Source organism: Rattus norvegicus, chromosome 18 (genome assembly GCF_036323735.1).
Source record: "Rattus norvegicus strain BN/NHsdMcwi chromosome 18, GRCr8, whole genome shotgun sequence".
NCBI lineage: Eukaryota > Metazoa > Chordata > Mammalia > Rodentia > Muridae > Rattus > Rattus norvegicus.
In genome coordinates, this window is record NC_086036.1 from 41,024,977 (window position 1) to 41,051,825 (window position 26,849).

General features: G+C 42.2%; 1 protein-coding gene and 1 pseudogene across 7 annotated transcripts in view; one reads left to right on the top strand and one right to left on the bottom strand.

Moving 5' to 3' along the window:
- The first annotated feature begins 3,620 nt into the window (after positions 1–3,620).
- Positions 3,621–3,760, top strand: LOC120098392 (small nucleolar RNA SNORA17; annotated as a pseudogene).
- An 18,920-nt stretch (positions 3,761–22,680) lies between these two features.
- Positions 22,681–26,849, bottom strand: part of Trim36 (tripartite motif-containing 36) — a 51,841-nt gene continuing 47,672 nt past the window's right edge. For 4 of the 7 annotated variants that reach the window (XM_006254686.5, XM_063277213.1, XM_039096703.2 and 1 more), the window contains 2 exons: positions 24,831–25,128; positions 22,977–23,435 (listed from right to left, as the gene is read on the bottom strand). In XM_006254686.5, the coding sequence (XP_006254748.1) occupies positions 23,081–23,435; positions 24,831–25,128 (653 nt within the window). In that variant the 3' untranslated portion in view covers positions 22,977–23,080. Of the gene's footprint in view, positions 23,436–24,830; positions 25,129–26,849 lie in introns of those variants that run through there. The other 3 variants (NM_001106147.1, XM_039096700.2, XM_039096701.2) reach the window with 3 other exon arrangements.

The window sequence follows — 26,849 nt, forward strand, 5'->3', positions numbered from 1 at the left end:
GTGATCCCAAAAGTTCCACCAGAGAACTACTAAAGCTGATAAACAACTTCAGCAAAGTGGCTGGGTATAAAATTAACTCAAATAAATCAGTTGCCTTCCTCTATACAAAAGAGAAACAAGCCGAGAAAGAAATTAGGGAAACGACACCCTTCATAATAGACCCAAATAATATAAAGTACCTCGGTGTGACTTTAACCAAGCAAGTAAAAGATCTGTACAATAAGAACTTCAAGACACTGAGGAATGAAATTGAAGAAGACCTCAGAAGATGGAAAGATCTCCCATGCTCATGGATTGGCAGGATTAATTTAGTAAAAATGGACATTTTACCAAAAGCAATCTACAGATTCAATGCAATCCCCATCAAAATACCAATCCAATTCTTCAAAGAGTTAGACAGAACAATTTGCAAATTCATCTGGAATAACAAAAAACCCAGGATAGCTAAAGCTATCCTCAACAATAAGAGGACTTCAGGGGGAATCACTATCCCTGAACTCAAGCAGTATTACAGAGCAATAGTGATAAAAACTGCATGGTATTGGTACAGAGACAGACAGATAGACCAATGGAATAGAATTGAAGACCCAGAAATGAACCCACACACCTATGGTCACTTGATTTTTGACAAAGGAGCCAAAACCATCCAATGGAAAAAAGATAGCATTTTCAGCAAATGGTTCTGGTTCAACTGGAGGGCAACATGTAGAAGAATGCAGATCGATCCATGCTTATCACCCTGTACAAAGCTTAAGTCCAAGTGGATCAAGGACCTCCACATCAAACCAGACACACTCAAACTAATAGAAGAAAAACTAGGGAAGCATCTGGAACACATGGGCACTGGAAAAAATTTCCTGAACAAAACACCAATGGCTTATGCTCTAAGATCAAGAATCGACAAATGGGATCTCATAAAACTGCAAAGCTTCTGTAAGGCAAAGGACACTGTGGTTAGGACAAAACGACAACCAACAGATTGGGAAAAGATCTTTACCAATCCTATAACAGATAGAGGCCTTATATCCAAAATATACAAAGAACTCAAGAAGTTAGACCGCAGGGAAACAAATAACCCTATTAAAAAATGGGGTTCAGAGCTGAACAAAGAATTCACAGCTGAGGAATGCCGAATGGCTGAGAAACACCTAAAGAAATGTTCAACATCTTTAGTCATAAGGGAAATGCAAATCAAAACAACCCTGAGATTTCACCTCACACCAGTGAGAATGGCTAAGATCAAAAACTCAGGTGACAGCAGATGCTGGCGAGGATGTGGAGAAAGAGGAACACTCCTCCATTTTTGGTGGGATTGCAGACTGGTAAAACCATTCTGGAAATCAGTCTGGAGGTTCCTCAGAAAATTGGACATTGAACTACCTGAGGATCCAGCCATACCTCTCTTGGGCATATACCCAAAAGATGCCTCAACATATAAAAGAGACACGTGCTCCACTATGTTCATCGCAGCCTTATTTATAATAGCCAGAAACTGGAAAGAACCCAGATGCCCTTCAACAGAGGAATGGATACAGAAAATGTGGTACATCTACACAATGGAATATTACTCAGCTATCAAAAACAACGAGTTTATGAAATTCGTAGGCAAATGGTTGGAACTGGAAAATATCATCCTGAGTGAGCTAACCCACTCACAGAAAGACATACATGGTATGCACTCATTGATAAGTGGCTATTAGCCCAAATGCTTGAATTACCCTAGATCCCTAGAACAAAGGAAACTCAAGACGGATGATCAAAATGTGAATGCTTCACTCCTTCTTTAAATGAGGAAAAAGAATACCCTTGGCAGGGAAGGGAGAGGCAAAGATTAAAACAGAGACTGAAGGAACACCCATTCAGAGCCTGCCCCACAGGTGGCCCATACATATACAGCCACCCAATTAGACAAGATGGATGAAGCAAAGAAGTGCAGACCGACAGGAGCCGGATGTAGATCGCTCCTGAGAGACACAGCCAGAATACAGCAAATACAGAGGCGAATGTCAGCAGCAAACCACTGAACTGAGAATAGGTCCCCCGTTGAAGGAATCAGAGAAAGAACTGGAAGAGCTTGAAGGTGCTCGAGACCCCAAAAGTACAACAATGTCAAGCAACCAGAGCTTCCAGGGACTAAGCCACTACCTAAAGACTATACATGGACTGACCCTGGACTCTGTCCCCATAGGTAGCAATGAATATCCTAGTAAGAGCACCAGTGGAAGGGGAAGCCCTGGGTCCTGCTAAGACTGAACCCCCAGTGAACTAGACTATGGGGGGAGGGTGGCAATGGGGGGAGGTTTGGGAGGGGAACACCCACAAGGAAGGGGAGGGGGGAGGGTGATGTCTGTTCGGAAACCGGGAAAGGGAATAACACTTGAAATGTATATAAGAAATACTCAAGATAATAAAAAAAAATAAATAAAATAAAAAAAATATATATATAAATAACCTTTAAAACACCACCGTCTTATAAATTAAACCATTTTATGATACCCAATCTCTTTAAAACTCCAAAATCTTTTTTAAAAGTTCAAAGTCTTTCAGTAGTGGGCTCCTATAAAAATCAAAATAAACAAATACTTTCTTCAAAAGGGAAGAACCAGGGCACAGTCACAATATAAACAGAATTTATCCAAACTCCATCAATGTAAATAACTAAGTGTCCAGGTATCTGAGATTTACTCCCCATCTCCTGTGCTCCTAAAAGAGCCTTGGGTCACTTCTCCAGCTTCATCTTCTGCAACACACAGCTGATCTTCTAAGCTCAAGCTGGCTCCCTGGGGGTCATCGCATAGTTCTGGCATCTCCAAAATGCTGGGGTCTCTGCTGAAACTAGACTGCACTCTCACCAATAGCCTGTCTTCAATTTCTCTGCATGATCCCTTCAATCCAGAGCCTTCAACTGCTACTGGCCTGCACCTTCATCCATGGCCTCTCCTGGCCTCTTACCTTATTAAGCCCCAGCTGTTCTCCATGACCTTCAAAACTAGTATCACCTGGGTGACTCTTAAACTACCAAGTTCAGCTACCAGTGTGAGGGACAACCTTGGCCATCTCTGGAACACAGCTTCTGTGTACTCTCAGAAAACTCTTCTCAGAAGATTTCACTTCAATGGTATTGGTCCCTTCTTTTTTTATTGGATATTTTATTTATTTACATTTCAAATGTTATCCCCTTTCCGTTTCCCCTCCACAAACCCCATATCCCATCCCCCTCCCTCTACTTCTATGAGGGTGCTCCCTTAATCACCACTAATTTCTTAGCTCCAGCTAACCAACAACAACGGCTTCTATAACACAAAGATTCCACATCAATAGTGCTGGTCTCTTGTTAATTATGGCTGACTCTTCAGTCCCAGCTAACCAGACTCTGGGATATCAACAGCACAAGAAGTCCCAAAGAGGCACAAGAGAAAAGTAAACAAAGAGGCTTAATAGCAAACCCTTTACTTGCTCCCAGAACACCAGCAGCCAGGCTTACACAGAACTATGAGCTCAAACAGCCTAGTAACCACTCACCATCATTGCTGTTGTGACTATAGGGTAAGCATAGAGAGCATAGAGAGGATGCTGGGAAGTAGGAAGACAGGGAAAGACAAGCTTTATCCTCAAGTTTTATTGCAGAAGTCTGAAGATAAGTTGCAGATGTGGCTGCTGTATCACACATGAGTCAGTAGGTGGCAGAGAGAAAAGAGGTTATGTCTACACTCAGTGTTCTGACCTGAGAACATCTATCTGAATGTAGTAGCCTGACATTTCCTGAAAAAAGTGACCCTGAGACCACCACCAGTCAGACACCAAGCAGGCCCAGATGGGCTCCAGGACAGGGAGCAAGCCAGAAGAGACTAGAAAACCCCTCTTGGGGGTTGGGGATTTAGCTCAGTGGTAGAGCGCTTGCCTAGCAAGCTCAAGGCCCTGGGGTTCAGGCCCCAGCTCCGAAAAAAAAAGAAAAAAAGAAGAAAAGAAAAGAAAACCCCTCCTGGCACCTTGGCCCAGGCAGTAGAGAGCCTAAGACAACCACCCTGGCATAGGGCTACTCAGGCAGACCTGTCAAGGAGCTAGCCTGAGACGACCACCAGACCAGCACCACGGAGCCTGGACAGTGGGCTAGCCTGAGATGAACACCAGTTGGGTGCTGGGCAGGCCTAGTGGGGCAGACTATGCCCAAGATGACCCCTGAGTGATGCCATCATGCATGAGTAGGGCATAGCACTCCTGAGATGACCCCAGACTCTCAGAGACCCTAGGTGCCACTCAGAGGAGCAAATGCAAGTTAGTAGTGGAGAAACAGAAGAGAAAGAAACAGAGGAATATGGGTACAATGAAGAGAGGTAGAACTGAAGACTCAAGGGTAGTGAGGAATAGCCTAATGTGATGCCACCAGGGACCATGGTGGGGTCATGGCCTCTGCTGCCACTGGGGGCCATGTCTGAGTCCATGACCATGTAGCAGCAAGCGAGTGAGGGAGGGGCCTCTGTGCATAAGCGTTCTCCTTTCTCTGCTTTCTGGGCAGCAAGAGGGACCATCCCTTCCACACCATGATGGGCTGTACGCCTCTGAACTATGAGCCAGAATAAGCCTTAGATTGTCCATTATCAGGTATTTGGGTAGAAAAGGAATAAATTCAAAGAAAATTCTAAGGCATGGCCTAGGCTGATCTTTCAAGGGATCTCACCAAGACAAAACCCAGCCGCCCCTAGAAGAAACCCATCAACAATAGCCTGGACATGCCACTTCCCTGTCTCCATTTCTACTCTTTCCCAGCACTTTCTGGAATCGCCTTCCATGTTAACTTCTTTTAATTAAAACCTTGACTAAAGTCTCTGTTAGAAGGAACCTGAGCTAAGATAAACAGATTCTATTAGGTCCTGCACCAAGGGTTCAGCTAAGGTGAGTGACATTTACATGCTTTAAGTTCTCACTTTTATACCCAGCATGGCTCCCCTTTCAGCAGCTTCAAACTCTGCTAGTGCCAAAGTAAGAGTCTTGGGTACTGCCCGGCTCCCAAAGAAAAGGATGGGACAACCCAGATGATTCCACAGAGAATGTACAGCTTTCAGGCTGGAGAAGACAGGCCTGTTTGTGCAGGCCTCACAAAGTTGGAGGAAAGGCTTGAGTTATACATGTCAGGTTGCTTGGCATCAAAAGTCATTCCGCTGGGAATCACATGGCCTCCATCACAGGAAGTGCTCCTTTTCAGTTGGGGAAAACTATGTAGGGTACGTCAGAGGCAAAGTCATATGTGAACAAAATTACTGAATTCACCACATAGAAACTTAGCACAGTTGAGGTATAAAATATATCCTAAACAGGAAATCAAAAGTTAAGCAATAAGCTGGAAAAAATTGCAATATATGTGGCAAGGGTTAAAGAACTTAGTGAATCAGGGCAGGAGGCAGATGCCAAATAATCTTTATTCATAACCTTCATCAGCAGAGCTGCTGTGAAAGGAGTTGTCAGCTCACAGCAGATATTTGAAACTGTGCTGACTAAAGAGGAAAATTTAAATGCTCTGCTTGTAACGAGAAGTCAGCATTTATCAATGGCTGTGCAACTAGTGGAGATTATAGAGAAATCCAGGAAGACCTGCCCTCCCACCTCCACCCTCTTCACCTCCCACACTTGCCCCTGTAGGCATGGTTTCTCACTGAATGAAGAGAAGGAAGGGAAATGTCAGTGAGGCTGAGTTAGCAAGTATAAGCTATAAAACAACTTTCAGCCAGTCACCTGGGCCTTCCTAAAAGTTAACAAAGACCCAGCAAGCTACAGAGAAAACAGGATAATCGTTCAATAGTAGTCCTAGTTCAATAAGGTTAATTCTTACGATTCCAGGCAGAAGTGGGCTTCAGTTCTTTGGTTAGTGCCCTCCCCCTGGCTTTCTTTTGGGTGGGTTGCTTAGATGTAAAAACAAAAGGAAATCTGAAATAACTTTTGATACATTAAAAAGCACAAATTATGTACCTTTTACCAAGAACAAAGGAAGTCTTGTACAGACAGGCCTCAACTGAAACTCTGCCTTTAGTTTACTCAGACCTCAAAGGCCTTTGGTCTCTTTTTCCTATCTCTAGACCTCTTTTTAATATTATTAAATTTATTTATTTATTCATTTTACATCCCAATATCAGCCCCCACTCCTACCAGTACCCCGTCATGAAGCTTCACCCTCCATTTCTCCCTCCCCTTCTCCTTTGCAAAGGAGGAACCACCCCAGTATCAACCCACATACTATCCCCCCCCCCCTCTCCCTACCTCACTCAGGCACATCAAGTCACTGAGAAACTACACGCATCCTCTCCTACTGAGGCTAAACAAGGCAGCCCCGTTAGGGGAATGGTATCCTCAGGCAGGCAGGCGACAAATTCAGGGACAGTCCCGGCTTCTGTTGTTGTAGGACTCAAATGAAGACCAGGCTGCACCTCTTCTATACATGTGCAGCGGGCCTAGGTCTAGCCTATGCTCACTCCTTAGTTGGTGGTCAGTCTCTGGGAGCCCCCAAGTGTTCAGGTTAGTTGATTCTGTTAAAGTCAGTTATCCTCTTTGGGTGTCTCAATCGTTCCCCCCAACTCTTCCGTAAGACTCCACAAGCTCCATCTAATGCCTGGCTGTGGGTCTCTGTATCTTTCTCCATCTGCTATTGGGTGGAGCCTCTCAGGGAACAGTTATGCTAGGCTACTGTCTGCAAACATAACAGAGTATCATTAATAGTGTCTGAGATTGGTTCTTGCCCGTGGAATGGCTCTCAATTTGGGGCAGTCATTGGTTGGCCATTTCCTCCATCTCTGCTCTGTCTTTGTCCCTGCAGATCTTGTATGCAGGACACATTTTGGGTTGAAGGTTTTGTGGGTGGGTTGCTGTCTTTTTCCCTCCACTGGGAGTTCTTCCTGGCTATAAGAAATGCCACTTCAGGATCCATATCTCCTGTTAGGAGTCTCAGCTACAGTTACCCCGATAGACACTCTGTAGCCTTCCCCCATCCTAGTTCTCTGGAACTTCCTAGAGATTGCCCCTTAAATTTATGGGACACTATGAAAGCAGTCGCTAAGGTCTTTGGTTTCTAAAACAAACAGAAGCAAGAATTTCTTTCCAAGTTTTTTAGAGCTATTCCTACCAGGCAGGATGTGTTTGGAGCCCCAACAAGATGAATTGAGACTAGCGTGGGGACCCTAAAAGGAGCCAATAGGTGGAGGGGCCACATAGCATTTCTATCCTTTCAAGTGGCATCAAATCAGTGGCTCCTCTGCTCCCAACCCCGTGGATGTGTGAACAGCTGAGGAGAACTCAGTCTGCCTTCTAGAGTAGGTGGTGTTGCTCCTGGCCTGGAAGAAAGACACCTGAGGAGTCTGGCTGAGAACGGACAGTCACAGAGATTTCCTCCCACTCACTGCCCCAGCCTTCAGACCTTTTGCAAAATTTTACAACAAAGACACTTCCCACAACGTTGTTCTACTACTACAGAAGAAGAGGAAGAGGAGGAGGAGGGAAGGAGGGGAGGAGGGGAGGAAGAGAAACAGGCATGCCAGCCCCACCATACTTCCCACCCAACTGGTCTTCCAGATTCACCACAGGTAGCCTGTACCCCTTTCTATATTCCACCTCAGCAATAGACATACACATTTTTCTGAGGAAAATAATTTTATTATTAGGTAAAACCCTAAGTGTTTAGCACCTTGGGAAGGAAAGAGCTTCAAACAAAGCTCTGAGCACAGCCTAGATGTCCATCAACAGATAATGAGGAAAATGTGGAGCATAGATACAATGGAAATTTATTCAGACATAAGGAACAGAGAAATTATGGCATTTGTAGGTTCCAGTGACCCAGACTCAGAAAGACAAATACGATGTTTCTCATATGAACCTCTACTGCATTCTCATTTTATATATGTGGGTGTTGGATCGTGGAGTGAAAGGGGTGGCCATGAGAAGTTCGGAAGTAGTAGTAGGTGGAGCACATGCGACATGAAAGCAGAACAGAGACTCCTGGGGGGCTGGGGGGAACAGATGGGAGGTGCAGGAGGGAGGAGGGGAGAGTTGTCTGGAGAATTTCCACCCTGATAGTGGCACTTCACAGCCTTTTCCACACCCCTCAAGAGGTCACAGTGACAAGCCAAGCTTCACTCTGAAGACCCAGAGAGTGTATTTAGGATCGCTAACCAAGCATAGATCTGGCAGGAACATAGGTGATCCCCAGACAGCCCCATTGACAGTCTGCACCCAGCCTGTAGACTCCATGTTTTCAAAAACATGATGCAAACATGGCAAAATGGTGTACATATCGACTGACTGGAGTGACTGGTTACTCCCTCAAGAACCAGTGACCCTCCAGCCCCCTTCCTCTGTGAAGAGCATCAGGAAACAGCAAGAAATGCTGCAGTGATGTTCAGCAAGGAGGCAGGCACTGCTACACTCATGAATATGGGGACTCTTTGGTTCCTGGGGATAGCACTACACAATGAGAATCCACAGGGACAAAAAGAAGTGAGATCATGAAATCCATTATGTTGTGTGCTGATTTAAAAATAAAACAACTAAAAATTATGAAAAAGGTGCATGAGGTAAGAAAGTAGACTGTGCAAAACTCATAATTCTGACCAGAGTATTTCATGTTCATCAACACAGTCATGATTGAAGGCCTCGCATGTCAAGAATATACTTGACAGATAAGTGAAAGCTGTTATGCCTACCTTCTCTTTCTATAGAAGTCAAGTTAGATCACATTGGCCAATATTTTTTTTCTTTTTAGAAGCAGTTAATAAGGTTGTCTTTGTTTAAATGTTTATATCATATGTGTGTCAACCATCAGTGATTAAAAATAAAATTTGATAACCTATGCTAGGAGGTAGATTACTTTGTCTTTGTATGTTTTTATGTGATTATACTATAGAATCTTTATTATACAAAGAAAGAAAGGTCACGTAGTCCAGAGGTGGAAGGGAAAAGTTGTATGTCAGACATTCAATTAAAAAATACTTTTCTAGACACAGCCAGAATACAGCAAATACAGAGGCGAATGCCAGCAGCAAACCACTGAACTGAGAATAGGTCCCCTATTGAAGGAATCAGAGAAAGAACTGGAAGAGCTTGAAGGGGCTCGAGACCCCAAAAGTACAACAATGCCAAGCAATCAGAGCTTCCAGGGACTAAGCCACTACCTAAAGACTATACATGGACTGACCCTGGACTCTGACCCCATAGGTAGCAATGAATATCCTAGTAAGAGCACCAGTGGAAGGGGAAGCCCTGGGTCCTGCTAAGACTGAACCCCCAGTGAACTAGTCTATGGGGGGAGGGCGGCAATGGGGGGAGGGTTGGGAGGGGAACACCCATAAGGAAGGGGAGGGGGGAGGGGGATGTTTGCCCGGAAACCGGGAAAGGGAATAACACTCGAAATGTATATAAGAAATACTCAAGTTAATAAAAAAAAAATAAAAAAAAATACTTTTCTAATTTTATAGTATAATAATACAAGTAATTGGTTATAACTTGTTTTCTTGGACATATATATTAAAACTTAAACTCTAACTAAAACAGCCTCCCTACTTTCAATATGGTTGTACTGTAACAGAGGTCTAAAACAAGTGTCTATCGGGGTTGGGGATTTAGCTCAGTGGTAGAGCGCTTGCTTAGCAAGCGCAAGGCCCTGGGTTCGGTCCCCAGCTCCGAAAAAAAGAAAAAAAAAGAAAAAAACAAGTGTCTATCTCTGAGTGAAGAAAGTAGTCAGAATTGCACATGTTCAAGAAATGGTAGGAGAACAGGAAATAGAAACAAATAGGCAGAACTCCTCAAGGGTGTAATCCAGGAGTGAGAAGTAGAAGGGGATTAAAGAAGAAAATATGGGCTGGAGAGATGACTCCGCAGTTAGGAACACTGACTGCTCTTCCAAAGGTCCTGAGTTCAATTCCCAGCAACCACAAGGTGGCTCACAACCATCTGTAATGGGACCTGATGCTCTCTTGTCTCTGAAGACAGTGACAGTGTACTCATATACATAAACTAAATAAATCTTAGAAAATAAAAAGAAAATATAAGGCAAAGGAGTAATGGATGGGGAAAGGTTATCAGAATGATGCAGGGAAACTCTCAGGGTCCTTGGCTATCATCGCTTCCAGAGATTTCCACAAAGCATGTATATGAGTTGGGACTTAGAGAAAAGGAGAAAAACATTCTGATAGACGTGTAACTCCAGACTCCTCCAGAACCAGCTTCCCTTATACTTGATCTCATGTAAGAGAGAGAGAGAAAGAGAGAGAGAGAGAGAGAGAGAGAGAGAGAGAGAGAGAGAGATTGACCAAGCCTGTGCTTTAATCAGCACCACTGGATTTTACTTGTTACCACTGTCTTTGCAATTGGTGTCTAGTGTGTTTGCTTGTTTTTTTAATAAAAATCTTTCAGAACTGCCCAGTGATGTTAGACATTAAGTCCAACTATGTTTGATTCGTATTGCAGCCTCAGCAACAAGTACCTATGGGTGACTGTGCCTCAGCTGGTACATAGAGGTGAGGAGGGAGTCCATTACCAGAACACCTAAGACCCAAATAGATTCCTCAAAACAGACATTTCTGATACTTAACAGTAGGAAATATATCTGCTATTTATAGACTCTCAAGCCCAAATGTACTATTGTTGGACTCAAAGGCAACTTTTGTTTTTTCTCTTGATAACTGGAATGACACACTTAGTCATAGTGTATAGACTATGCACTATGCATAGAATATATTTAAGAAGAGAAAGAAGTGCATAGAATAGATTTAAGAAGGGGTTGGGGATTTAGCTCAGTGGTAGAGCACTTGCCTAGGAAGCGCAAGGCCCTGGGTTCGGTCCCCAGCTCCGAAAAAAAGAACAAAAAAAAAAAAAAAAGAAAAAAAGATTTAAGAAGAGAAAGAAGAGGGAGGGGTTTCTTCTGGTGTTCACCTTCCCAAGCCTCCTGACTACTCAGTTCCCACAGCTCTTGGCTTACACCAGAAGTGGACAGCAATGGGTGGCTGCTGTCTCCAGGAGCATCCTGTGGATGGTGCTCTGCCCCAAAGGCAGAGCAATTCACTCTGCGTTCTTTCTCCATCTCTGAGTAGGCTGGGCTGGGCACCCTCCAGGAGAGTTGACTTTCAGTGAAGAGACCTGCCTGGTTGGGAGAGTGGGTTAGTGGGCATTTCTTTGAAAGTTGCTCCTTCCTTGCTCTTTCTTCCTCTTTCTCACTCTTCCCCCACTCCCCCAAACCCCCCCCCCCGGGCAGTGATTGTTCTTTCAAATGCTGTTCCTTAAAGTTGTCTTTACCTCCTAGTAACCAGACCTCTGCTACTTCCTGGTAATAGTTAACACTTTAACCTTTCCTTTCCAGCTGACTGCTCTTTACTTCCTGGTTGGACGAATGAGTACTTCAGAGAGGCAATTTGAACACACTTTCTCTCCCTGATAACAAAACCTTAAAAAGCCTTTGACCTGGCATTAAGGACAGATGTGTGAATTTGCTAAATTTAAAAGCCAAGATTAGGATCCACGAAAGACAATAGGCTTTACCTCCTAGTGGCAAAACCCACAAAATAAAATCAACAGCCATTTACTCCACAAAAGAAACCTCTGTGGGCTTCTCTGAGAGACCTGTCACTCAGAAGTTGCCGCACTTCCACTTCATAGGTAAAGTCACAGTCCAACGCTGTAGTCAAAAAGGTAATTGGTTATTTGTGGCCATGATTTTATCTAACATTCGAGTAATCTCACGGGCTCATTTTAGAACCCACAAGTCAGTCAGGGCAAAAGGCGGGGTCTTTGGTACCAATATTAAAAACCCAATCTTACTCAGTTTTGATTTTGAGTTGCTCTCAGCTAGACCACGTTTCAGCACTAGGGGGCAATATCCTCATTCAGATCGTACTCTCCACTGACAGAAGTAGTTCTTACTCGCAATTCTTCCCAATGAGAAGATTAACCCAGTAAAAGGAAGAAATTATATATCATCCAGAATTCACTTAGGAGCTGGAGAGGAATACTCTCCACTGGTTTTCATTTTTATTTTTGAAGTTGCAATGTGAACGATTCTTTAAAGAAAGCCCAAGCCTCCCACCAGTCTCTCTTGTCTTCCCCTTGTCAACTAGTCACCAGAAAACTCTCCACTTTTTTGTTCAAGAGTGGGTTTCAGATTTAGGAAGTAGTTTATGGGTACAGTGAAGCATGCCTTCTAGTCCCAGCACAGAAAGGGAAAAACTGGAAAGAAAAAAGCAAATGAATTTTATCCCAACATTGTAAATTGCCAAGTGAGGAGCCCTATCCCTGGTAGTTCTGCACATGGTCGATCACAGACTGGTTCTATAGCATGAAGGAAAAATGTCCTAATTCACTTTCTGCTGCCTTGGAACAAGAGCAGTTTCGGAGAGGATATGGCTTACTTGGCTTTCAGATTGCAGTCGATCATGGAGGGGAAAGTAAGAACAGGAAGTTAAGGCAGGATTGAAACAAAGACCATGAGGATCACTTCTTACTGTTCTGCTCTGTGGCCTATGCTCAGAGACCTTTCAAAATACAGCCCAGGCCCAGCAGCTAGGAATGGCATCACCCACAATGGGCTGGGCATTCCCATATTAATTAGCAATAAAATACTCCAGTGACCTGCCAATCTGATGCAGGCAATTCTTCAGTTGAGACTTCCTCACGTTAATAACCAAGCTTAGTTATCACAAAGAGAGGGCTTGGCTAGTTAAACTTCAGTGGAGAACAAAATCCTGGTTTGCCAGTGTTAGGTAATATATGATCTCATTTTATCAGAGTAGTCTGGTCAATACAGGTCAGAACATGTTGTGCTCTTAGTTGGAAAAAAAATTCAGAGTCCTCAGCTCACCCATCAGGATACCCTGCCCCAGCACACCTGTTTGCTAACCCTCAATGTATATAACTCTCAATGTATATAAACCAAAGATACAGTTTTGAAGACGGAGAACCTGACCATAGAATGGTACTTACATCCAGCAGTAATTATATCCAGAAATGAAGATTCCTCAACACATTGCTTTATCGCATGAGTTTGTAATAAAGCAGAATAATACGAAAAGTTAGAGTTCTCCAACAGAATGAACTGAGGCTCTATTTGCGCCTAAGTCCCTGAGCTGATTGCCAGCATACAGTCTGTCTTCTGAGTGCTGGATTCCATATCACAGCAGTAACACTTGTCACTTGCCAACACCAAGGCTCGGCACTTGATTTACTACACAGCAGCAGCAGCAGCTCTGTACAGTGACATGAGTCCATCTCTCTCTCAGTGCTATCTGTCCAGTCAGTCTCTGGTAGGAGGAAGGTGGTTTTTTTTTTTCAACATATAAATTTTTTATTGTCCCCAAAGAGCCCAAATTGTCCTTGTGACCAGGATCTTGTTTCTGGAGCCAGGAAACTGAGGTCTCACTCATCAGCCTGCTGCACAGTTTCCTTCTCAGACACATAGATGCCCTCCAAAAACTTTCTGATATCCTTGTTTTTAATCATTGTGGTTTGCTGAGTCAGAGCCACTGAATTTGAAACAAGTTCAATATCATTTCCTTCAAGGATTAATTCATCCTTTTGGGCTTGAGAGATAGAACAAGCAACACCTGTCCTCATCCGAATCCTGCGAATGTATTTACCACCCTAAGAAATTTTGAATTTCAACCAAAGACCCATTCTCCTGAATAATGACGTTGATAGGGAAGGGAGCATACACAGACTTCATCTTGTAATGGAAGCCCAGTGATCATATCACCCTTGATCATATTCTGAATATGACTGCAGATGGTTCTAACAGTGGCCAGTTCCTTTCTGTTACCCCACCATTTGTCAACACAGAGCCTTTTCTTTTTCTTTCCAAGAAAACTCAGCTCCACACTAATGTGATTGAAGTCCCTCCGCAGAGTTCCCCTGGGACCCTTCACTATGACTGTGGGCCCCTTTAGAGTGAGTGATGTTGACATTTTCTGTAATGTCAACAGTCTGATTGCTGAGAATGGTCTTCATTCTTGAAGTAGATGGTGCCAGAAGGTGTCTTTTACCATTCACACAAATGCACCCAAAGTATGCTGTCAGGAAAAAAATCCCCTATAACAGCATATCTTATTTAGTCACTGCATCTGTCTGAGGTGACTCCTATGGGTCTCATTCTACAGTTCTGCTCCCTGTGCTACACAGTGTATGTGAGAAAGGGGGAAGCTATACCCACAGCTCTGTTCACAGCCAATACCAAGAGATCCTGACACAAACCTGCTAAAAGCTCTGAGGTCAATGCTTCAGTTTCCTTTCCTGTTGCTGTGATAAAATACTCCAGCAAAAGCAACTTAGTGGAGAATGGATCTGTTTGGCTGGCAATCGCAGGTCATGGCCCATCCTAGCTAGGAAGTCATGGAAGAGGATCAAGAGAAACAAGCACATTACACCCACAATCAAGGGCAGAGAGCAATTGATTATTGTGCAGTCTGCTTACTGTTCAGCTTCCCCTTCCTTTACACAGTCCAGAAGCTCTGCCCAGGGAATGGTCCCACCCACAATTAAGGCTGATCTTCACACACCAGTAACATAATCAAGACAATACCTCCCAGACCCTCTCAGAAGCTAACCTCAATCTAGGTAATCCCACACAGGTGGGCCCAAAGGCTAACCTCCTGGTGACAATCAACTCCCACCACCCAGTGACCAGTATATCACAAGGAGTTGCCATGTCACTTTTCCAAAGTCCCCACATGTGCCTTCCTCTCCAAAGTAAGTGTATAAAAGGAGACATGCAAGTAGAAGTCTACTGCACTGGCTATTGTATGGTGCAAAATAACAGCCACATAAAAGCACATAAGTATATACCGCCAAGGATAAAGTGAAGACTCTTACCTTGTCCACCCAGTTTAGCTACCCTTACCCCAGAAGACAGGCCACCTCACCCATAGGGCCTGCACAGCTACATCTTCCTCACTCTTCTGAGAGGTAACCCTGTCCTGAATTTTATGCTAATACTCTTTAAAAATATTTGTATTCTCACATATAATTGCGGTTCATTGCCCCCTATACATAAGTATTTCTTGGCTTCCTTCTTTATTCTAGGCCTGATGGACTCTATGTTATCTCTCAGTTGGGACCATGAACTTTCTAATACAAGGATTCAGAGTTATGAAAGCATGAAATTTCCTGAAATAGCACCTATGGGGAGAATTACTGGGTCATTAGCTATGCTAATTTTCAAATTACTAAATTACAGACTATTTTCCCAAAATGGTTGTAGTAATTCACACTGCTGAGGTGGAGTTGCTTCTTCTGACTGGTACAGACATTTTATTTAGCTTCTATCAAAGTTGTAAACATAAGATGCCCTATGGAATAAGAAATACATAATCCACATTTCCATTATCAAATATGAGTTCCCATATTTGGGACCATTTTGTTTCTAAATACATTTTGTTCAAATTACATCCTTGCAAATTCTTAGCAACCTCAGACCTCATTGTTGTTATATCTTCTCTGCCTGTCTCTCTGTCTCTCTCTGTCTTTGTCTATCTTCTCTCTGAACTTGTGTTGGTATTTGAAATTTTCTTCTGTGATATTGCCTATTGTGAATGTTCCTATTCATTTTTAAGGTGTGCAAGATATATTTCATAATGTTCCTATTCCTTACACCTCAGCAGTGACATAGTTCTTGTACTCATCCACTTAAATGTGCTAGCAGGGCTCAAAGGCTCTGAGTACCGATATGAGAAGCGGTTCTTTGTAGTCCTTTCAAGAATGTGTTGAAATGTATGGGACTTCATGTGTTGACTCGTAGTCCCCAAAAATATGTCATTCTAACCTCCAGAGATGGTGACATATTTGGGAATCCAAGAAAAAAGTTCATGGGGCTCTAATCACTGACAGCTGTCCACACGGAAGGGGGCACTTGAACACAAGAACACACAAAGAACACAATGAAGACACCTGAAGAAAATGCCCACTCGGACACAACTACGGAACACCTGGGTCTGCCAGAGGGTAGTGGTGCAAGGAACTGTTTTTCCCTACAGATTTCAGAGCATGAGAACCTGCTGCTCAAGGGATTTCTATTGTTCTAAGTCATTGAGTTTGTTAATCACAACCACCCTGGGAAAGTAAGATAGGAATCTGAAACTTTAGGAAGGATGAGGAAGGAAGCAATTGCTGGCAGAGTTGGGAGGAGATGGGTATGAATGCACCTCTACCGTCCCCTTCCTTGGACACAGTGATGACAATTCTGAAACCAGGCAGCAAAACATGGCAAAAGTTGGAGAGAGAGGTCCACTCTAGCTGCACGAGCCATGTGCACCACAGTGTTGGTACAATCTAGAAGGATTTTTACCAGGAACCACTGCAAGAAAGGTTGAGGAAAGTAGAGGAAGCAGACAAGCAAACCCGACCCCAAGGACAGATCAGACGTTTCAGTGACCAGTTCAAGACACAGAGTTACTATAATTTGTTTATAAATGTTGTGTCACTGTCCTGGTATTTGCTGAGCACCTACATATGTTAACTTTAATGGCAGACAAGCTACCGAGAAAATGTACCTCAAAAGGCAGCTCTGGGGTCACTGTCACTAAAAGCAAGGCAATAATCAAGGACTGATCTTTTCTCATCCAAGAAAATGGTGTGGCTCCAAAATAAAACTGTTAAGAGTCAAGGAGTACAGTTCCACATGCACAGGGTGACTTCAGTCTCCCATACCAAACCAAACAAACCAAACATGTTCAATTACCAGGAAAAAAATGCTTTTTTTTTTTAACCTCAAGCATATTCTGCATTAACACAACTCTTAACCACCAGAAGACAAAAGGAAAAACAAGTACTTCCTCAATCTAACGAGATCAAAGGAGATGCTCAGGTTTCAGGGGACCAGGGATTAAATTCCATCTGGTGAGAGAAATACAAACTCCAGGGCTTCTAAAGAAACTTCTAGGCTGAAGGTATAACTCAGTAGTGTGTCATTTGAGAAGCCCTGGCTTTATGCCAGGCACTGCAGAAACCACCTGTGATAGATGACCCATACCATATGGGAGCTAGAGGCAGCAGGATCAGGGGCTGAGTCTTCCTTGACTACACAACAAGGCTGAGATCAGACTGGAATACTGGAGACTTTGTCCCTAGCTAGGGCCTGAAACATTGAGTGATGGTTCGTATATGCTCAACCCAGGGAGTGGCACTATTAGAAGATATGGCCCTGTTGGAGTGGGTGTGTCACTGTAGTTCTTAGCTTTAAGACTCTCATTCTAGCTACCTAGAAGTCAGTATTCTGTTAGCAGCCTCAGCTCCTCCTGCACCATGCCTTCCTGGACACTGCCATGCTCCTGCCTTGATGATAATGACAGAACCTCAGAACCTGTAAGTCAACCCTAACTAAATGTTGTCGTTATATAGTTGCCTTGGTCGTGTTATCTGTTTACAGCAGTAAAATCCTAACTAAGACACACTGGTAACTTTGTGAAATGTATTTCCATTTTTTGAAGGTGGGAAGAGTCAAGATTTATTACGAACTCATATTTCTCTCAGATTACTTTATATAATCCACAAGAACTCTGCAAGTTGATGGGGTTTTTTTATTCCATTTTACAGATGCAAAAAAGGGGTGTTCTGAGAGGATTCACAGCTTCCAGGAAGTTACTCCTTAGTGAAGAACAAAGGTATAGTTTGAGCACAAATGTCTCCACACTGTTCTTTCCACATACAGGCATCTGTAGGCAATGGACCTCAAAGCATGCCAAATAAGAACCCAGCTAGCACTGAGCCAATAATGCAAATGACATTGACAAGAGAACTCACCATTAAAGCCATGATTCTTCATGTCTTATCACACTTTCAGAAAGGAAATGGCAGACTGTTGACAGATTGCTGGCACAATTTGATGAGCCACGGAAGATACAGAAAGGAGGCTCTATCGATATCTCTTCAGCCATTGGTCCTACTTTTTAAGATTTTTAATAGCTCTTCTTTCTCAATGAATTGCCTGGTTGAGAAGGGCAAAGATCTAGAACCTGGAACCCAGATGTTTCATTTTAAGTTGCTCTGAAGACATTCAAAAGGTGTGGGGTTCAGAAAGGTCAGTGCAGCAGACAGTAAACTGTAGAATCACTGGCATATAAGTGCTTACATGAAGTCATGGGCAAAGAGGGCCTGCAAGGTTAGGATGTGATATGAGAGGTAGGGCTCAATAATATTAACAGCATTAGTCAATTAATACTCAGACTCCTCAATAAACTCCCAAAGCAAACCCAGATGGTCTAAGATGACTCAGACATCTCTCCTACAAGGTCATCTGAGAAAAAGATGATAATCTATACTCTCCAGTCTTTCTCATCTGTTTAAGAGAGACTTGTTCATAATCTCTTGGTAAAGGACTGCTAGGCTAGCTTCACTTCAGGGGATGTGAGAATATTCACCATGCTTTGTTACAATGCTCCCACTCCTCTGCTAGTGCTAATTAGATCCCTCAGATGTTTAACCCTAGTCAACAATCAACCCAATGCCAGTTAGCCTCATGTCTTTATTTACAGGGAATCCAGATAGGAAAGACAGAAATGTTACTGGGAAAAACACACACACACACACACACACACACACACACACACACAGGGACATAAAAACATGAGAAAAATTGAGAGAATTGGCCCAAAGAATCACTAAATGTGAACCTCATTAGTTTTCATATCTCACAATAACAAAAATCATTAACTGGATCTAGATAAGTGTATTTCACTTCTAACATAGAATGAGATAATTGAACTTTACCATTTATCTCTATTAACCATACTCTTTGGACTATGTTCAAGGTAATGTTTTTCTTTCATTTCATTTCATTTTGTAGACAGGGTTTCTCTGTGTAGCCCTGCCTATCCTAGAACTCCCTCTGCAGACCAGGCTGACCTCAAACTCAGAGATCTCCCTGCCTGGACTTAACAGCATGCACCACCACACCTGCTTCTCAAGGTAAATTTACACCACCCCAAATAAGACTATATAGCGGGAAAATGGAGATATGAAAGTAAGTTTGGGAAAGGGGGAGGAAGAGGAGACATGTACAGGAATGGGAGCTAGCCAAGCAGAGCTTGCCTGTCCGGGTTGGTGTGCTGCTGCTGTGTACTCAAATGCTCTATACTGGCCCCCAGGATCTCGTAGCCCCCAGTGAGGAGCATCTCATCCCTGAAGTCATCCAAGAAAAAAATACCATTATCTACACTCTCTAGTCTTCCTTATCTGTTTAAAAAAGACTTGATCGTTAAATAAAGCATCCTCATGTACTAGCTTGTATCTTTTAAACCTTGCTTCCCAAGTTAGCCCTGATTGGTTAATAAAGATGTCTAAATCCTGGTCTGGGCAGAAGAGAGGGAGTAGAGTGAGGTTCCCAAGCTTGGGGTCTCAGGCAGGAACATAAGAAAGGGAGAGGAGGAAGAGAAAGAAGTTGCCCTCCTTATCAGGCCAGTTGGAGACACTACCAAATCCTGTATGCAGTCTACGACTTTAACTGGACACCTACTTCAGCAGCTTGTAATTTCAGCCAGGTGACCAGACCAGGTGGGCATTTTTCCTGATCTAATTCATACCTGGTTGGTGTCAGTAATAAGTGGCTATTGAGAATTTCTGTCTCCTGTGATAGGTAGAAACTCAACCAAGGCAGCATTCCCTGCCTTGAAGACTTCATTGAAGTCTGTTGTCAGGGCTGGGGAGAGAAGAAAGTCCATATATCCTATCTTGGAGACTTTTCTAGTTCCATAAAGGGTCTTTGAAAGCATAAAACAACTTTAGTTCTCAAGCTGCATATCAACCAAGCTTTGAAGGATGTGCCTAAGGATTCTGGTGATTGTGGTCTGGGTTGAATTAAAAACTAGTAATATAAGAAAATTATTGGAGGAATTACAGAAATGAAAGATAATGAAGACTCTACACACATTTGAAAATTCTGAGCTGGAGATATTGCTCAGTGGTAGTGTGCTTGTCTGGCTTGTGTAAGTTCATGGCTTCAATGCCCAGCACCATGATGTGGGGTAGAAGGGTGGGTGTGGGGGTAGTGTGCGGGTGGCTTTAAGGAGTTTATAATTTAGGGTAAAGGAAGAGTACAATAATAAGCCAACAATAAAGTCAGATCTGGGGACACTGCCACAAGTGTACATGCATCTCCAGGAATGACGAAAGCGCTACAGGGATTAATTCTGCATATTGAAGACAATGGAATTCCTTGCTCAGATCTAACAATCCCATCCATTTGAGAACTGTTCATCTAGACGGAATACACTGAGTAGCTGTGTTTTGGAGAAGAGAATGACTCCTCTGTGCAGGTATAGAAGAGAGGCTGCCAGCATGGATTAGGCTTCAGCGAAAATGTTTTAGGCTTCAGTGAAAACTTAGGAAATGCAACTGAAAGGAGGGTTTCCTTCAAGTTGACCTCATGATATTTACAAGGAAGGCTGAAATTAGCTCGGCAAGTCGTGTTGAGTTGCCGTGGGCTTTGAGCAAAGATTTGATTTCCCCCCCAGTGCATCTAATACATGAGAGAGTTGGGACTTCCCAAATTCAATGCAGGGACTACAGGGCACCTTGCTGTTTAAAACAAGGGCTCAGCTCAGGTCTCCCACTACAGGTGTTTGCTTGGCTTTGCCTCTTCCCCACAAACTAGAGTTAGTTATTTACAAAATATATCTACAATCGGCTAAAAGATTTGTTGGGTGAGATTAATAATTTCAAACGCTTATCTGCAGAGTGCACATTCTAGGCTTTATGCTAATTTAGAGATCTAAGTTTGAAATCCAGATTTTTATACTGTGAAAGAAGAGAACCTACTCTCCATGGCTTGTCCTCTGACTTATACACACAGATACACACACACACACACACACACACACACACACACACTCACACACACGTAAGCACTCCTGGTAAAATGTAATGTACTGTGGACCAGAAATGACAATATAAGAAGACAATTGAAATTGATTAGTTTCATCATACGAGAATTAAACAAATGCTCAAAATAATTATGCATTAAATTAACATATGAGGTTAAGGGTGAGTACCACTCCCCCAGGAATCTCTGGATCCATACCACACATGCTGGGTAGCTCATAACTGCCTCTAACTCTGGCTCCAAGGCATCTGATACTTCGGTCTCCGTAGCCATTCACATTCATGTGTATGTACACAGTCATATATATGTAACTAAAATTAAGCCTTTTCTAATTAAAAAAATTAGCATGTGCCATGAAACAGTGTTTTCTTTCAGTTTTCCACAAAGCAGAGTAAAAATCCCTGGAGTGCAGATTTGAATGACTACACTTAGCTTCCCTTTATTTATTTTTTTATTTTAAAAAAGTGGAATTCCACTAAGCAATTTCTATACAGTGATACAGTGTTCGAACAGCTCGCTTCTCTGACTCCAGTTAAAGCTTTATATTTTAAAATGTCTACAGGACATGTGCTTACATGAATATTGAGTGTCACACTAACCCACACGTGCGGCGACTTTAGCAGCATTATTGCACAATGACCCCAGGTAACACTGCACATTCTCTCTGTTTCCTATGTCATAAAGTGCTAGATATAAGTGGGAGAGGAAGGGCAATCACTAAACACAAATCCTCCAGATATTTCTACACAAGCGTAGGGATGCGTACCAGTCAGTGCTGGGTCAGATGCAGTGTGATTAGCCCAACAGGCTTCCATTAAAAAGAATCAATCAAATAAACAGCTTTGGTTATTCTACCAAAATGCTACCATTCCATTGCATGATCAGTGCTGAACACATGTAAGTCTTAGTGTCTGGACATTTTAACTTTTAAAAAGGCAATTCAAATAATTGGAAAGTAACCTTGCAGAAATTAACATCTAGTGTAGAAAAGGTGTAAAAACTGACTAGACACATCCTTGTGATGTTTAGCTATTATGTCTAAGGAATTTTGTATTTTACTGATTCACACTACAAATGCTTATGACCACACAATGAGCCCACAAACAGTGCCATCCAAGTGGACAGTAGTAACATGTAACATGTCTGGCATTCAACAACGCTGAAAATGGACAGCAAACTTCTCAAATCTGTAAACAAAAGCCAGAAAACCCTGATGTATAACATATGTACCAAAATCATAAAGTTCACAAGACACAAAAAGATAGGTGTTCACTATCAGTCCATCTTCCCTAGTATTTCTGAAAAATAATTCTTTGCTATAAATGAGTATTTTCTAAAATAAGAAAATTTGAAAATAAAATTTCCTGAAAAAGAATTCTATTGTAGTGGAAAGTCGCATGGGTTCAAGAACCCTGTGTTTCTTATATGAAACGATGCTTGCTACATGTACAGGACAATGGGCACTACAGCAAAGACACTCTTAGAGATATTCTTACCAATACAGTCTGTGGTCTATAGAGGGAAAAAGCAGTATTCGTTTGCCAGGCAATATACACTCAGTAGTTACACACTTTAAAATACATAATTTTCTACTTAAATATACTACCATTTTATGGCCTTCATCATTTTACCTATCTGTAAATTTATTTTCCTATTAACATCAAATGCAAGACACATGGCTTAGTACTAATTTCTATCGATAAACATTTAAAAATATCTTCTCTTTGGACATGAACATGATACACAATGAAAAGGAAAGAAGAAAACAAGCACAAAGAACTTTGTAAATACTTTGTATCCCACTGCAACCCCCAAACAAAGGGACAGGAATAATACCACCATCAGCTGACTTACATCAATTAGAGTCCTTGTCCCCAAAGAGAAGGACTTCCATTGTAGAGTTATCTATCCTGGACCAGTTAAGACAAGTCTCTACTCCCACCATTTGTAAAAGGTAAGACCATTATGACATGAAAAAAGTTGTGAATCATACACTAGCTGGGTATGGTGGTGCCTGCCTATAATCCCAGCCCCTAAGGAGGCTATAACAGAACAGAGTTTGAAGCTGGCCTGGACTACACACTGAGACTGTGTGTGTCAAAGCAGAACAAAACAAAACAAAGAATCACACAGTACAAACAGGTGTGGTGACAGAGACGTAAATGATATGTAATTAGTTACGAAGACTCTAACACCACGGCATGGCTTTGTTCACAGTTCTGATCCTCGTCCTGTGGGGTGTCCAAGCTACACATCCTCTTCATATTCCAGATACTTCGCGGTGATGGTTTCCTCAAGCTGGATCCCGCCACTGCCCATTAACGCAAAAGCGGGGTACATTGTGTGTGAACAGTCCACCTGGCGCTCATATAGGCATTTCATGTGGTCCATATCATAGAAGCTCACTTTGCCTTTATCACAGTCAAGGAAAATCCCTATACTTGTTGGCATGGGGAGAACTCTGTTTTCGGGTTCATTAGAAGAAGTAGGTGACTTGGGTATAAAAAATTTCTTCATGCCTATAGTAACTAATGTAAACGGTTGTGAAGAATCAAAATAGGCGTCCTCACTTCCGCTGTCATGCCCACTGTCTTGCTCATATCTACAATACAATAAACACAGCAACTTATCTCCAAGCCACAGTCTCATAGGGTCTTCAACACACTCAAAAAATAGTGCACACTGATCTATTGTTAACGTACACACAAATGTTCCATGAACACACCTAAAGCATAAACTATACATTGTCATTTAGAGTTGTCCTATGTGCACAATGTCAAATGTCTCATAGTAGCATCCATGCTTACCTAAATTTAGATACAAATAGGAACTTAAAAATTTATTTCCATTGGGAAAAAATCAGAGCAGAGGATGGTGAGGGGCTTAATTTGAGATTAAATATGTATGGTACACAATGCTATGTCATAAACTACAAAGAACTACGTTCTTATCCATGGAAGTAACAGGCCAAGGTAAATAACCAGGCACTCAAAAGAGCACGAGATAAGAGCGTGGTTCATTCTCCTCTGGAAAACCCTATTTCCTGATTGTGATTCCCACATCAAGAAAGAATAGTGAAAATGTTTTTCCTTTTGTGACACATGAAAAGTCACAGAAAAATCTGATACACAAGCCTTCCCCATATATACCTTGCCTTTTTATATACCTTGTCTTTTTATATATCTTGAATCGTAGTACATCAATAATTTTAATCTTCTTTTTAGCTTCTCCTATTTCTCATGCTGTCAACTTTTATATGTCAACACAAATATTTTATTGAAGGCATACCACTGTTTTACCACTGGTCAAACATTTACCATTTACAGTATTTACACTAAGCATGCCATTGTGTTTAATTAGTCCCTTACCTAGGATAGGTCATTATATGTCATCACTAATCTGCAAAAAAAGTCCATCCTATCATCCATGGCCTCTCACCACATGTTACACATTCATGTTTGTCCATTCAGATTGAATGCTAAAAAAACCCACCTATTCATCTTATCCCCATTTAAGAGAAACTAAACTACACAATCTGCATTATTCAATATCTTAAGAAATTTACCTGCTAAAGAAACAGGTCTAACAAGAAGGCCTGGTGGGAAAGTTTAGAGAAGCTGTGTAAATAAACTAGATAATAACCATGAAACGGGCAGTTAACAGTGTTTCACTGGAGGGGGGTTTTGACATACACTTTAGGAACTATGGGGAACTTTCAAAATTTAAGCTGTGAAGCTGTGTCATAAGCAAGAGGGACTCAAAACAGACTAGCTTCCTCATAGCAGCAAAACTAAATGTTAATTATTCTGTGAATAAATACAAGACACCCTGACTCCTTTCCAAAGACAGGCACACGACAGAGCCAATCACCCAGATCTAAGAAGCGTGTGTTCCAAATGTAATGAACAGTCCTGGCCTGTGTTCAGAGTGATCTTGGGCAAAGCTGATATTTACTTTTAAAGTAGTTGTCAAGTTCTCCATCAAGGGAAAAACATACCTTGGACTAGCTGCGTCCCGGGGAGAGCGCAGCCACTCTTGCAGTTTGTCACTGGAAGCAACTCCCACTTTCACCAGGTATGAATACGGTTCCACACGGCAGGCCCAGAAGTGTTTACCTTTCGTGATTCCGACATCCCCGATGATGTAGTCTAAGCTTGTGTAATGGCCCACTTGGATGCGTTCCGCAGCGAGGAGGACATTAAATCCAGCTCTGCTTTCTACCCGGTCTCTCTTCAGGTTCAGCAAGAGATGCTCAGTATTGTAGCCACACTTTTCATCAAACAGGAAACTGAAAACTGAACGGAGGCCAAGATTATTCTTAATGCAATCTGAATGGCGCCTACCGGAATTTCCATACTTTAAGGCTGAATCTTATAGTTTAGATGCAGGGATGCTGTCATACTATGCCAGACAGCTAAGACAATCAAAAAGGACAACTCCGATGAGGTAGTACATTCTAGAATGTTCTCTATACCTGAAGATCTTCAGAAATAACCAAAGCAGTAGAAAATGTTCTATATATCATGAATATTTATGAGTATTTACCTTGGGGTCAGCAGTGTTAACTACTATATAGAGAGCATACTTGGCTAATCATTCATTTCTTTTTTTTATTTGTAATATTTTTATTTGTATTACTTTTTTTTTCCTCCATCGTTATTAAATTGGGTATTTCTTATTTACATTTCAATTGTTATTCCCTTTCCCAGTTTCCAGGCCAACAACCCCCTAACCCCTCCCACTCCCCTTCTATATGGGTGTTCCCCTCCCCACCCTCCCCCCATTACCGCCCTCCCCCAAAGGTAGATTATTTTATTATTTTTAATTATTGGAGGGGGAATGTGCACATGCATGCAGGTACCCAGGAGGTCAGGAACTTTGGATCCCCAGGAGATTAAGAGGAGGTATAGATTTATAAATATTCTGGTTTCTTCATTTGAAAATTGGTAAGCTTTTTCCCTTATCATCACAACATACTGTGAAAACACTATGGGTTTCTAGTTTGGAGAGGTTTACATCCAGCACAAATACTAACAGAGGATTAATCTCTACATTTCCTCATTTACAGGATGGAGCTAACTCAACTATTTCAAACACAACACTTGTAGCCAGCGCATGCACAGCAAAAATATCCACCAACAAAATAACCGATAAAGTATGGGAGCCATACAGGGAGGTGTTACCAAACCTTAGGAAAGGAAATCCTGACACATAGCACAACACAGACAACACAAAATAGGCCATATGCAAAATGATAGCTACTGCAAACTCCACTCTTGTAAGGTACCCAGATAGTCTAATCCTCAGAAAGAAAGAAGAGAGACTCTACCAGTGTCTATGGGGAGAGGGCTGAAGGGTTGTTAATTGGATACAGACATTTCAGGTGAGATTTATATTTTTTTCCCTGAAGATGTGAATAGTTCCAGCTTTACATTCGCTGTCCAATCTTTCCATCACTAAACTGTATGCCTACAATGATACGTCTACCTTTATTACATGACATTTAAAAAAAATAGCTGCCAGCAAGCTAAACCCGGCCCCATATACAGCAGATCCTTCTTGTTGGTGGTGGCTAGTGTCCTGGCATAGTTATTCTTGATTCATTTCCATCTCTAGTACCTCCTACTTTGAACAGTAAGTTTAAATGGGCCCACTACTAAAATGGCTTCTTTCAGAGAGGAAGATAAAACTCTTAGCATGCCTTCTCCTCCCCATATAACTGCTGCTAAAATCAGCAGCCTTGTTCAGAACTGTCTTTCTGCTTTCAGAGACCAGAAATTTAAAAACAGCATATGGCATTAAATGTCTACTGGATACTTGAAAATTCACCCTCTTTATTGGTGTGAATAAAGCTCAAAAGAAATAATTCCAGCCAACCCTACATATCTGTGGTAGTTTAATAGATTTGCCCCCCATAGACTCCTGTGTTTGAATGCTTGGCCCATAAGGAGTAGTACTATTAGGTGTGGTCTTACTGCTGAAGGATGTGTGTCTCTGTGAATGTGGGCTTTGAGGT